This window comes from Pundamilia nyererei, unplaced genomic scaffold (genome assembly GCF_000239375.1).
Source record: "Pundamilia nyererei isolate P.nyererei 1_Seehausen unplaced genomic scaffold, PunNye1.0 scaffold00002, whole genome shotgun sequence".
In the NCBI taxonomy this organism is placed as follows: domain Eukaryota; kingdom Metazoa; phylum Chordata; class Actinopteri; order Cichliformes; family Cichlidae; genus Pundamilia; species Pundamilia nyererei.
Genome location: NW_005187403.1, coordinates 7,556,972 through 7,571,488, shown reverse-complemented (window position 1 = coordinate 7,571,488; position 14,517 = coordinate 7,556,972). Strand labels below are relative to the sequence as shown.

At 42.0% G+C, this 14,517-nt stretch overlaps 1 protein-coding gene across 1 annotated transcript in view; it reads left to right on the top strand.

Annotated features, from left to right (window-relative positions):
- The window catches only part of nedd4l (NEDD4 like E3 ubiquitin protein ligase), a 41,783-nt gene that overhangs the window by 10,486 nt on the left and 16,780 nt on the right, over positions 1–14,517 (top strand). The window contains exons 6-12 of the mRNA XM_013909112.1: positions 8,538–8,588; positions 10,983–11,044; positions 11,320–11,422; positions 12,237–12,391; positions 13,287–13,422; positions 13,537–13,722; positions 13,845–13,922. Coding sequence (XP_013764566.1) covers positions 8,538–8,588; positions 10,983–11,044; positions 11,320–11,422; positions 12,237–12,391; positions 13,287–13,422; positions 13,537–13,722; positions 13,845–13,922 — 771 coding nt within the window. The remainder of the gene's footprint in view (positions 1–8,537; positions 8,589–10,982; positions 11,045–11,319; positions 11,423–12,236; positions 12,392–13,286; positions 13,423–13,536; positions 13,723–13,844; positions 13,923–14,517) is intronic.

Sequence of the window (14,517 nt, the reverse complement as noted above, 5' to 3'; positions counted from 1 at the left end):
GCTCTAATTTTCCTTCAGTACAGTGAACACTTTCTGTATAAGAGGATGAGACGAGAGCACAGCACAGGCAGCCTCAAGCACGGTCCTCTCCTTATATGTCCGAAGAGGTGCTTTTTGTCTTTCTCTTGGTGCGTGCCAAGGCAGCTCCCCCACCACTGGTCAGCATTTCGTTTTGTACTGGAGCATAGTACAAATATAAGAGAACTATGTATGACACTGATGGTTGAATTTGAAGAAGCGGCTAAATAGACCTACAGCACAGTGCAGTTTGAAGCAGGCATGTTATGTCATTTGGCAAGCTGGGCTCGCTGCCATTGGACCACACATTGGCATTTTGTTTCTTTTATACAGAACATTCCCCATAACATTTCTCACACAGACACACATTTATTGACTGTGCCTAACACTGCAGGCAGTGTGTCATCACTAAGTGTAACTGGCTGCCAAGCCGTGAGTCTTCCTGTATTACAGTGTCTTTCTTTTGGCTTCTTTGTCCAGTCAGTATTGTTTCTTGATGCCCTCTTGTCCACAATGCAGACCTTTGATATTTATTTCTTTTTTTTTCATTCGTTTGAAATACTACAGGCTGCTGGTTGCAACTTGTTTTTTGAAAAAGATAAGGTGACGCACTGTGGTCTAAGCCATAGGTTGAACCAGTCCAAGCGGTTAAAACAAGGCAGTTACTTTTCAAGCGTGTAGCTCTGAAATGGCAAGTTGTGATAGGGGCTTTGTCAGTTCTGTGCACGGAGGCGGATGACTCCCCCACTAACTCTGGCTTCAGGGCAAAGTAGTCCAACTCCCACTTTTTCACATGATGATGCTGTGGTGAATCAAATTGTAGGAGCTTTTTTACATTAATGTACAGTATGTTGCATACAAAGCGTCTTTTTCTGTGTTGTTACTTGGAGTTAGGCATTAGAATTTGTGCATGATTTCATTCAGCATTGCAGGCTAGGATCACAGCCAAGTTGTCTCGGACTGCTTTTGGATGCAAAAGGAATGACCTATAAAAGCAGCGTCAAATGTTTGGCTGTGTATGGCAGACATTGCATGTTTATTCTGTTTCAAGTAGACATGCCTTTTCCGAGTGAGGACCATGCTGTTCTGTGATCTGTCAGATACTCTGCTCTTTACTCTCAATCTCACTTTTTTTTTCCTTGATCCATTTTTAGCACCAACTTCCTTATGCTTCTTTTTTTTTTCTGTTTCCAAGCTGCAAGACATTACAGGATAAATTATATTCTCCAGACTTGGTGTTGAATTTTTGACATGATTGGCACCAAATGGCAATTGGTGATCAATTAACAAGTAACCTTGCTGTGAATCTAGAATCTAGAAGTTATTGATGCTTTCCTTTTCCCTTCCATTTCTTTCTGCTCCTTCAGTTCACAGCATGTCTTTTCCAGAACAGGCTGATTGCAGGCAGCACTGAATGATTGGAACCGTTCAATGCCGAAGGAGTTGAGTGGGAGCAAATAAACCGCTGACTGGCATTGCCAACATTGCTGCACTCTTTTTCGTAATAATGCTCTAATTTTATCCAGCTTTCCCATTTTGATCACATTGCTGAACTTTCACCCCTCCCTAAAAATCCAAAGCTGCTCGCCATTTAGTTCAGTTTGATCCAAAAAGAGTGTTTAGTCAACGATAGACGAACGTTTCTGTAGGTGAGCATGCAGTAGTTCAGCCATTTGTCACTCTAGTTAAGTTTCTATTAACTTATTTTTACATTCAAAGAAATCCACAGTCAAAAGACGAAATGACTTGTATTTAAGATGAATACGTTGGGAACTTCTTTTGTTAAATAATATAAGCCACAATATTGAAAAAGGAATGAGTTACGATTTAATTTAATAGGTGTACTCTTGGTGAGTGGTGTTTTGATATTTGAGTGCTACTCTGGGGAAACTGAGCTACTCTTACTGAGATATCAATTTTAGCAAATTAAATCAAATTCCAGATGATGTTTAAATTATGAAGAAAATAGTTTAAAAACTCATGAAGCCAGATGAAAGGACATTAATGAGATGTGGAGGCAGGGGAATTGGCGGGGTTAGAAAAAGTTCATGTTAATAGAGCGGAGGATGGATAGGAGTAAGCAAGCAGGATGTAGGTGGGGTCGTGATGGGGGGGGGTTCATTTGCTACGTGAGGGCAGTATGGGGTCGTAACAGGAGATGGCAGGGCCATTTGTAGTCACGTGACTGCCAGGCAATCCACTGTCACCTCGGAAACCAGGAGTGCCGGCCACTCATATCCAATCATGTCGGGAATGCTGGCTGTCACTTGGCTCAGGCTATTTCTGCCGTCTGTCGCTAGTGCTTGATGGTGCTAAGAGACTGGTATACAGGGATCCTCCTCCTTTTTTCTTTTTTTTTTCTCCTTTTTTTTTTTTTCTTTTAAAACACCCCCCCACCCCCCACCCTCCTCCTCGTAGCCATCAGCCCTCACTCTCCCTCTCCTTTGAGTGCGTTGTGTAAAGTTGTCAGCTGTTTTGCAGTGGCTGTTTTGCTTTTGTGGTGTGAGTACTTCTTTTCTCAGTTCAGCTTGGTGTGGGAAGGAAAGTTGCGGAAGAGGCTGGGAGAGGGGAGGGGGGAATGGAAGAAAAGAGGATCAGTTGTCTAGCCAAAGGAGAAGTGGGCAACAGTTAGGATACTGAGGCAAGAGCCAGAGGAGAGAACCAGCAGCCACTCAGTAAGAAAGTGAGAGGCAACGGGAGATTTGGACGTGGGGTGAAAATGGCACAGCGTCTGCGTTTGTACTTTGGCTCAGGACACAGTAACACAGCCCCGGACATACTGGAAGGAGACTTTGAGGTGCAGCAGCGAGACGACGATAGGGTCACGGCACACCTCGTGCAGCCACGTCCAGCATCGAGGCCTTCCCAGGACTCTGCTACGGAGCACGTCCCGTTGGCGGCTTTTGGTTTCCACTCTGAGCCTTCGCTTAAACGCAGCTCCTCCATGTTCATACCCCAGCTTGCCGCCTACACTGAGCCACGTCCTACTAGGAGCTCATCCATGCACATCTCCCTTCAGCGCTCCAATGGATCCAGTAATGGAGATTCCAGTGGTCATGCTGATGATGTCCCACCACCCTGTTATACTCCTCCAGGACCTGCGCCTGCCTATACCGAACCACAGAGTCAAGCTAACTTTCCGCGGCAGTCCCCTCCTCCATACTACAGCCCTGATTCTTTAAGTGTGCAATCTTCTCTGGCGGAGCCAAACCTTCCCAAGCGCAGGGTCTTTAGTATTGGTTCCAGCAGTCATTGTACGTATAACAGACGCCAGCCTGGCATCAGTGTTGGTGCCATCTACATCCAGAGGAATTCTCCTGACGGCTCTGATGTCCAGCATTTCAGAATCCTTCCCTATGGCGGTACCGGCTGGTCTGTCCAGCAGCAAAGCCTGGACCAGTCCTCTGGTGTTAATGGCACAAAGCAGAGGCTAGTGTTTCAGCTCCAGCAAAATCAGAGCCAGGATCAGAAGCAGGGCAGACAACCGGATGATCCATCACAAGAACAATGCACTGATGCTGGACCCAACAGCTCAAGAGGTTGCCATAGGGTGCGCTACCCTAGAATTCGATTACATAGAAGCTCGTCTCATCAGAGGCTGCTGGTGGAAAATAATAATCAGAAAAGTGGTGCAGACAGTCAGACTATAGACGAGAATGAAACAGATGTGGAGACAGAAGCAAGAAACAGACCTGATGGTTGTACTTTAAACTTTAGTGGGGAAAATCCCAGAAGGCAGCCACATTTGAAGATATATTTTACCCCGGGTGGAGGTGGAAATCAGGATGTGAGCTTTGGCAATGAAGCAACGACAAGTAATTCCAAGGTAAAGAGTGTGGAAAAGTTTAGTAGAAGCATACTCTGCCTCTGAAATGTTTGGTGAAAAATTGTTGAATTACAAAAGCGTTATGTAACATTTATAGACTTGTTCTAATGTTCCTAGAGAAACTGATATTAGAATGAATAGTAAACAAATCCAAAAATAGTGGGTGGCATGTGACATTTAGTTTAATATGACTTGGCTTGTTCCTCTTGTAGCCAAAAGGGTGAGGTCCAGCACTGTCATGGACATAACAAATGAAAAAGCCAGTCTAACACATCTAATTTGCAGTGGTTGCTTAAGTACTATTTAACACTAAGAATATAGGCTAGACAGGGAGAGATCTGTGTGGTGCTGATACAGGGTGGTGACTTTCCTGGACCTAAAAATCCCAGACAACCTTGCTGATCTAAATCACACATGCTGCTTTTCTTTCACTTCATAACCAGAATGACTTAAAATCTCACACACGTCAGCCAGTTTAGTTGTGCAAGAAATGGATGAATGGATAATTTGTTCCCATGCACTTGTTGCCTTCCGTTTCACAGAAATGCGACACTGGGGTTTTTGATAATACCCTTAAGTGCAGTCAGCACTCTTTAAGAGCTGGCTGTGTCTATTTTTAGTTTACCTCGAGCGTGTTTGTTGGTTTTGAAAGCAGGCAAGCGGCATGTCTTCTCTAGTTCTTGGCTGGTATGGATGTGAATCGTTGCAGCTGCTCAGCAGGCGATTAAGAACTAACATGTCAGTGCAGCCCAAACAATGATCAAAAAGTTTCACAAGCAGCGTCGGTTTCCTCAAAGCCTGAAATCTTTTGGTGTTGCTCTCCAGTCTTATGCATATGTCCAACTCTGGTGCTAGAATGCTATAATCAGTGTATCGAGTTACCCAAATTGCTGTTTATTTATTAAACTTTTAAATACTTTCGATGTAGAACGTTTTAGATGTTTCTTTTAAGCTATTTTTTAAATGGCACTTTGGAGTTGTAAACTCAATTTTTAGCCTAAAATTAAATATAGTAGATTTTGAAATTAAATGATAGGGCCGTCATTGACTGTTTGAGGTTTACACCAGCAGGATGTAGGTTTATCATGAGATGTTTAGCTCCAGGAAGGACCGCCTAAACAGGAAGCTATTTGCTCATATCATGTTTTAGTTCATCTGACCAAACCACTGATTTCATTCATCTGAGTCAACCCCCCCCAAAACCCAAAAGATTCCCCCGCCACAAACCAGATTGGTTATTTGTAAAAGTAGAAACATGCTTTTTCCCCCTTTTGGAGCTAGCCTCAAGTGGCCACTCCAGGAACTGCAGTTTTTTGCATTTAATCATCAGCTTGAGTTTATTGCACCTCATCGGTTTCTGCTTGCTTGTATGTGTAGAAGTTGTGACCAGTCGGCTAAAGAATATCTCTTCCCACTCAGTTTGACTGAGCTTAGTCTGCATCCAGGCAGATACTGTGATGCACAGTCCTGCCAGTGATTTCGCATTATTCAGGTGATGAAAAAGGAGATGCCAAGATGCAGTAGCAAAGGTGATGATGAAAAGGGCAAGGGTGGTGTTGATATAGACAATCTAGGTTTGGATTAAAAAAGAAGAAGAAAGAAAACCTTTTCAGATCTAGTGGGAAAAATGAACCTCTTCCTTCGCCCCTGATGGTAGTGATGTGAGACTCCATGGCATCCTGTTTCTCAAGCAACGAGGAAGTCCCCAATTAGACCATAATGACAGGTCTTCCCCAACTGATTGCCTGGAGTTGGATTGCCCCTTTTTAAAACTGGGCTTGGGATGACGTGTGTGTGTGTGTGTGTTTGTGTGTGCGCACACCAGATGGACTAGCTGCAAATGGCTATGCCTCCGTGCCATGCCCTCGTTACAGCCCTGCCTTAGTACCCCTCGGTTTCCATTCATTGAGAGCTCCTGGAGGCCAGTAGGCTGGCTATATTTACCTGAGGCAAGATTGTGGACGAGTGGGGTGAGGGCACACTTTTTATTTTGGTCCGATAGCATGTAAGAGGCATTCAAATCACTTGTGTTGCGAAGGGCTTTTCTCTGACAGCGTGGACTTCTCTGAATTGCATGGTATTGTAATACAGTTGTGTCAGCAGGGAGACTGTTGAGAAGGTGAGACAGCCTTTTTACACCTCAGTGCCAGCCTGGACTCGCTCCAGATTGCCCTTTGTCGTAAACACCCTGTCACCACATCTTCCTGTAGCTTCATAGCATTTCCAGTTCTTAGCACTTTAGCTGCTTTCCTATAGTCTTGAACGATTGGAGTGTGTTTAGGAATGACAATAGATTAGGTTTTTACTCGTTCATTACATGTGAATTGAAGTGAAGAGCAAAATATCCTATAAACATTGGCCATGAAAGCTGCTGTCTGGGTGCTTTTGCTTGTTGGATTTAATTACAGGGTCAGAGAGAGATGTTGCTGCAGGCGACATTTAGGGTTTTATTTTTTTAAATTTTATTTCATTTTATCATTTTTTTGGTGCTGTGAGAACCACAAAATCATTTGTAATCCACAGATGTTGCAGTGGTATTTCAGCACAAATCTCTGAAATGGTTATATTCTCATCCAAACTTGCCAGAGTAAAATTAGAAGCGTGTGAAAAGCAATTGTTTCGGTGACCTACTCGTGTTCAGTTTTCAAACTTTTTTGGGCTAGCTTCCTCTTTTTTTTTTTTTTTTTTTTCTCATACCTCAAGCCACCCCTCTTTGTCCACCCGTACTTCCTTCTGTTGGTCTTTGGTCGCACTCTCAGAGTGTAACCTGGTCCTGGGAGGCAGTTGCAGACTCAAATCTGACCTCTTAATGACTCTGTAATTAAATCCAACTCCGTATATAAGGTCAGAGCTGAAATGCTTGTTATGGTTGGTGACATTTAAAAAAACAACAACAAAACAGGTTTGCCTGCAGAAGGTGTTGTTTTCCATGTGATAATATCATTGCAATTGCTTATATCATACACTGGAAGTGACAGTGCTACTGCTGTTTATGTGATCATGTGGTAAAAGAGTTGTGGTTATGCTGTGGTCAAGTTTGCTTTTGATGCTCTCTCAAACTTGGAGGAATCTTATGTCGGACTGCTTTAAATGAGTTATGTTAACAGTAAGTGAATCGTTTAGTTTGGTTGGTTTAGAAATTGAAAGCATGCATTGCGGTAATTTGCACAGTAGTGACTCCTGTTTTCCAAGAAGGGCTCATTTACAGTGTGTTATTCAGTGGAGGTGGGTGGACGTGCGAGGATGAGTGACTTCACATACGTTCGTGTGTGTGTGTGTGCGTGTGTGTGTGTGCTTACATGCCTGTGCGTTAATCAGTCATCATTTTTATGTGACTCATTTGTAACCTTTTCACTACTGAATTCCAGCTTGGTTAACTGTGGTGGGAGCCCAGTGCAGTCACTCCACAGCTCTTTTTTCTTTTGTTTATCAGAATAAGCTGGTGTTTTGGTTTGTTTTTTGTTTTAAATCTTTAAACACCTTAACCTCAAATCAGTGTTAAAAAAAATCCTTTCCAGGCCATGCAGTCTATTCTGTAGAGGCTTAAATTCTGCTTGTTCTTATTCTTCATCCAGAGGTATAATACTGTTTTCAGAACCAAGTCAGTTTTTGATTTTTATTCCTTCTGAAAACTTTTTTTTTTTTTTGCTGATTTCAAGTTAAGTAGCCATAAATATCACATTTTACTGTCAGAATAAGCATATATACAGTGTTCCCCACACTTAATTTACCTGGAAATTGTGGCACGTGTGAAAGTTGTGGAAACAATGTTGAAAATGTCCTCTGTTGTACATTAACAATAATCAGTCTTTAAAGTAGAAAACAGACTGAAGGTTTTTTAATTAAATTTTTTGTAATTGTGGTGAATGGGAGAGCGTATAATTGACAGTCAGTAGGTTTTTTTTGTTGCACTACTGTAGTTGTCTTTGCGTAAATCTGTCACTGCATCATTCAACCCAGCAGTTCAACCAACCTGTTGTCTAAATCAGTTGTGTCCTACACACAGGCTACTACCAAGAATGGGCTTTTCCATCTCGGACAGGTAATCCATACTCTGTAACGGACAAATCTATGGGCCTCTTAAATTTCAGACACAAACCTTCCCTGTTTTAAATTTTTCCTTGTGGTCACATCTGCCCTTCTCTCCCTCTGTCCAGCTGATTTGGCTTTTATCTGGTGGCTGTAGATGTTTTTTCCTTGCTGGGATCGCAGGTTTTTCTCCCATAAAGTGTTGCAAAAGGCCTGTCCATAAATAAATCTCGCTCTGAACCTTCTGTCTGGACACATGTGGAAATCTGTCCTGATTGATAGAGAAGCTGATCTTAAATCATAACTAATCAAGTGCAATTGTTTTCAGTAAGACCGCGTGGAAATACTTGAACAGTTTTTCTTTACTGCCTTTAAACTTTAGATTCTCAGGTTTCCACATGTGTTCACAAATTAGGCTGGAGGTCACTGTATTTCTGGATGGGGCTGTCCATGAAATGAACTTCTTTTTGCCTTTCTTTCCACCTGTCTTTAGTACATACAAAATGCTGCTGGATAATCTGGTGATTTTTACCTCAACATTGTGGTTTTCCCTTCATTATCCCTAATGATACTTCGGGCTTTTCACAGACACACTCAAACAAAAACAAAAAGTCATTCTTTTTGAATTTCAGCTTCTAAATGTGACCTTTTTCTTTCCCTCTAGACTAGAGATGATTTCCTGGGGCAAGTTGATGTTCCTCTCAGTCATCTGCCAGTAAGTTATTTACATCTCTGCTGTCGTTTATTTACGTCTGTATGTGTGTAAAGCTTGAGTGCGTGTGGACACTCTGGCTGGTTTAGCACTGTTTTGAATGCTCAGCTGTTTCTTATCTACAATTTTGCTGTTCCTGATTAACCTCTGTGAAGGTCAGGGAGGGAGTTTGTTTGTGTTTTCCCATCTTGAGTGTGAGAAAGTGCTAGTCACAGGTAATGCTTCTGTTGTGATTAAACAGCGCTCTCTGTATTAGAAAGGGAAAGCGGGCTGTCTAGCATGTAAACACACAACATCGACCTGCAGAATCAGGGTGCTTGGGAATTTTTACAGTTGAGGTCTGATGCAAGCACAAGCCATTCTCACACCTGCAACTGTTCAGCTGGACTGGACACGAAATGTTTTTTTTTTTTTGGTTGTTGTTGTTTTTAAAACCTTCTTAAGTAGTAAGTCGGTGTGATGCAAGAGTAAACCAGGTAGTTGTCTCGCGTCTGATGTCCTTCTGTCCTCTGCATACTCTGCACAGAGAACACGTTTGAAGTTGCTTCTTGTGAAAATTGCAAAACTGAGTAGAGCTCTTATGTGCAAAAGGCTTAAGAGACCTACAAATCATCCTGAAGCAGCAGCACCTCTGCACATTTGGGAGCTTTGCTGCCAGCTTGGTTGTGGCTCCCTAAAGTTCTGTCTTAGTTGTCGACCTTAAAAGCCTATCAGTAAAAGTTTTTGGGGTTAATTATTAATGCCCTATTTGGGTCCCACAGGCCCAGGAAATTATTAGCAGATAAAAGCTTACAGCTGAGTCACGTTGAGAGTTGAAGCCTTGGGACAACATGGATAATATTAATGCTAAAAAACAAAAACAAACCAAGGCTTGTTTTTAATTAATTAATGAATTTGATTAAACATGGAGGCTTGGCACGAATAACCTGCTGTAATGCTTATACAAATACGCGATGTATAAAAAGGTATGCGTCTGTTTTTATTTGGTTTATTTTTTCATGCATTACAGAATTTCTCGTCTTATTCATAGTTACTGGGCATAACTTAGTCATGTCTCCTTTCTCCGTAATAGCTTCTTGTAAACGTCCTTTTACTTTTTATGAAACAGGACATGAATACTGACTCATCAGAGTCCATCTGGTAGCTACATTTTCCTTATGGAACCGTGACCTCCTCTTAGCAAATAACAGGACAACGCCATTCCTCTTTTTCTTGGTCGTCTGTATTTAAGCAGGCTCCACACTCAACTACCTCTTTTTACCGGGCTCTGTGTTGTATGTGGTGAGACCAGATAAATAAAAGCACGTGAGGTCTGAAAGTTTTGCAAATCAAAAACCATGTATGATTGGAATTTCCCCTTTAAAGTCATCTGGTTTTGCACCTCTGGACTTCTTGCAGTGCTGCTGCTAATTTTAGATGAAACTGCCAGGACATCCATACTGTGCATTTCTGTCTCAAACTGAGCTGACGTTTGTAGTAAGGATTATCATCAGGCTGATGAGAACTAATCTCCGGAGATTCTCAACTTGGAGACCGAACAGTGTTTTCATTGAAAGGGTGTTGATGTTCAAGGTTAGGACAGGAGCTTAGGTAGTGAGCTCGTTGGTCGTTTTTGCCACATTCACAGTTTGCTCCACTGAGGCCAGATTTAGGTCTATGAGTTATGCCATAAAGACCTCAAACTATGGGTGACCAGTCATTATAAACAACTTGAACTGTGCACCATCTTATTCGCTACTCACCTGACTCATCAGAGTTGCCTCCCTGTGACTTTAACCTCTTCAGATTGGAGGAGGACAGAGTGGAGCTCCATGGACTGAAAAGTATCTGCAGAACTTGCTTTAGTCCACAAGGAAAACATCCTAAATGGGAGCTTGATTGATAAAATTAATATTAGATATTATTTTATGTTAATACTGCCCCTAATATTTTGACTTGGAATTTTGTTCCAATCTATTTCATATTCCTGCTTTGAGGAGCCCCACCTAATATTTTGAGACCAGTGTTTTGACTGTAATTGAGGTCCATTATTTGGAAACTTGACACTGGTACTTTTCACACGTGTTCTTTTTCCTTTTACAAAACTTTCCAGCATTTTCTTTTAAATATGAAAACTGACTTTTGGCCTCAGCGGTATCTCACAGGGCATTATGCGATGAGCAGCCAGCACGGACTGGTTTGGCCCTGTCGGAGAGCGGTGTGAGATTGCTGTGAATTACAAAAGGCTGCTCAATATGTAACAGGAGAAGCTCAGGATTGCATAATGATCCTGGGATGTCTGTGCAGAGGGTTGTACCCTCTGTTGAAAGCTGGCGACTGTGATATTCTGATATCGCAACATGTGTATTTGCTTGTGTTCACTTAAATGCCGTCAGCAAAAACCTCCTCTATTTGCAGACAGAGGATCCTGCCATGGAGCGGCCCTACACGTTTAAAGACTTCCTGTTGCGGCCAAGAAGGTCAGTTTTGGCTTTGTTTGATATAAAATGAGAAAACGTAGATGGCAAATAGTAGCTGCTTTTTTGTGTCTGTCTAGTTTGCCCCCTGTTAGCAAGTGGAGTAGACAGTGACACATTATTAAAGTTAGATCTTGGTTCACAACACTGTCTAGACTCTGGCCATATTGCAGTCTAGACAACGATAACTTCATGCGGCTGTCAGCTAAATACTGAACTTGGAATTCCAACTAGGACTAATGAGCAGGAAGTATTTAAAGCAGATGTTTTCCTTTCAGTCACAAGTCCAGGGTGAAGGGTTACCTGCGTCTGAAGATGGCCTATCTGCCCAAACAAGGAGGGCATGAGGAGGAGGGGGGAGACATGAGGGAGGAGGCTGAGGTAAGGTCTAATCCTCTGTTGTTAGTATAAACTGCTGACTTTGCATTACCTAAGACATTCTTTGGACTGTTTTTTTCCACAATAAAAGCAAACCAGATTCTACTGTTATTCCTTTCTGCCACATGAAGGCAACATAGTTCTAAGCTTGAAAGTAAATGTCCCACTGTGAACCAAAAGTAATGTGAGAGCATCTTTCTTTTTTTCTTTTATTATTTCTCTGAGAATTTGGGAAGCCGCTCACTGCCAGCATCTGGTAAAAGTCTTTTCCAGGTCAGGGTCTGGAAAAAACATTTACAATGTGGCCTGTTATTTGGAGAAAATTGAGCTTTTCCTACTTTAATATGTGTTCTTGGATGTGTGGAAGAGAGCTAGAGAGCGAAAGGCTTCACAGATAAGGTGACATTTAGCAGCCAAAGCGTGAAAGCTTAAATGGCACCCCTCATGTTCATACTGCAAAAAATTCCCCTTCCCCCCCCGACTGTCTGTATTTCTTTTTTCTTTTTCATTGTATTAAAGCCTCATTACTAATGCTTTTTTTCTCCTTTGTAGTAGCTCTTTTTTTCTGCCTACGTATTAAATTAAGCGTAAAATTGCCAACACTACGAGTGAGATTGTTACTTAAACATCAGCTCCGTCTTGGATTGTAGGCATAGATACGCCAGCTTGCTGGCAGCTATGAAACACAGGCATTAAGTAAAACATGAAAACAAAAAAAAAACAGCAGAAAAATATAACCAGCTACATCTTTAATGTACTTCTTTCTGATCTTTGGCTTAAACCTACCATACTACCCTTCAACCATACTGTCTTTCAGGGTTGGGATGAGTCTGCTGACTCAGGCTCCCAGCGACCCCAGCAGCTGCTGCCTCCTTTGCCTCAAGGCTGGGAGGAAAAAGTGGACAACCTGGGACGCACCTACTACGTAAACCACAACAACCGCACTACACAGTGGAAACGGCCTTCCAACGTGTACGCCTGATCTCGCACTAATACAGCCTCGAACCTTTCACATGTCACTGTTGGTTTTTATACATTAAAAAACCCCCACAATGTTAAAGTCTGAGGATTTTTGCCCATGTACTGCAAGCTTAGTGAGGAAATACTCTTCAAAAATATTATTTAAGATGGTTTTTTTTGTTTTTTTTTTAACATCAAAACAACTGGCGTCGGCCACAGTTATTCCTATTTGTAGACGTTACACTCCTTTAAAAATTGATAATTGGACATTTTAAAATATACGCAAATTCCCTCTCTATACACACAATAATGCCATATTCCATGTCTCCACTTAATTGGGAAATTATTATTATTAATTATATAGATATATTAAAAAGAAAAAATGAATTACAATATTTTTAAAAAGTTAAATTTTTGAGCTTTATCACTTTTTCTGCTAAAAACTAAATAAGTGCACACAGGGTAAAAACAAAATCCTGCATATAAGGGCCCATTAGCTTAGCTTAGCTTAGCTTAGCTTTGCACAAAACTGAAGACAGAAGAATGGACTGAATATCAGTAATCTAATGTGTTTGTCCTTGGCTAGCCTTCTGACTTAGCTTTATATTTAGGAGACAGATAGAAGAAAGGCTTTTAACCTTCTGAGGTAGCTCTTAGCAGTAAAATGAAAGAGCATATCACTCGTCAAAGTAATCCTTCAACAAAGTATACACGGTTGACAAAACATGATGGACATATTTTATATCATCATTATTCTGAGCACACCTGATAGACTGTAAATTGTTGTTGAAATAACTAAATATAACAGCGTTTGGCTCTTGTTACTAAATAATCCTGCACAGGAGAATTAATTCATGATGATTAACTTTTGGTTTCCATTCATATTTTCTCACCAAATCTCTCTCAGAGACGTGATTTCAGAGATTGAGAGTGACAATCAACAGCGGCAAATCCATCAGGAAGCCCACCGCGTTTTCCGATCAAGGCGCCACATCAGTGAAGACCTGGAGAACGAGCACCTGGAGCCCAGGGACTTGGATAATGTGAGGGGGGAAAAAAGAGCAGTCCACTCACGCACACTTAAACTCATCTACAGTGGTAAAATTTCCAAAAGATCTGTGTTACATCAAGATTTTGTCTCTTTGTTGTGCCGGTAGTCTTGGGAGCTCATCACAGAAGAGGATAACGACAGCTTGGCTCAATCTCTGCCCGGTCCCTCCTCCGTTTTGACACCACAGCACACACCAACACCCATCACCCAGGAGTTCTCAGAAGACTTAAATCTGAGGCTGTCGCTGACTCCCGATACAAACGGCGAAGTGCCAGGGCCCAGCTCTGCTTTGGTGAGACTGGAGAACCGTTAATTTTCCATTGTCAAAAACCTGGACCTGGTGTAAATGTAGGCAGCCAAACAAGAGGCAGCACTGGCAGCGGCGTTTATTCTCTCTTTGCTTCCTTTGAACAGAGCCAGCTGTCAAACAGACTCCGTTCCTCAAGTATGACGGATGGCGTCAGTGATCAGGCCCAGGCTCCTCCTCTTACGGTACATATTTCTAAAGCCACAAACCCTTCCTCCAGCTTTTTCTACTTTCCTTCTCTTTCTGTGTTGTCTAAGCAGGTTGCTAATGTCTCATTTACCTCCTCCTCGTGGATGTGTCTGTCCTGTTAGTTTACCACATGCTAAATCACCTTTCTTGCTCCTCTTGCATTTCAACCTCCAGCAGATGCTACTACCCACCTCACCCTTTGTTTCTTCCCTGCTTCAACTGTACCACTTATTCTACTTACTTTACTTTTTGTCTCTCTAGGGTTACCACACCTCTTCGTCTCTCATCACTGCTCTTTGTGATTCACATTCCACTGTGTTTGATTTGTTACGTCTCACCAGAATCATGATTCCACTTAAAAACTCTGAGACAAAAAAGTAAGATTAAGAAGTGCACCAAGGTTCCCCTGGAGTCCTGAGTCATGGCGTCAGCTGGGATTCAGCTTAACAAACTGTCACAAGATCTGAGTCAGATGTTTGTCAGTCACACAGCTGCGACACAGCAGTGAGCTTTAGCATTGTTAAGAAGAAGTGACAGTACAGGTGCTCGTGTCTTTCTTTCCCTTCCATGATACGTTTCTCAGAACTGGAC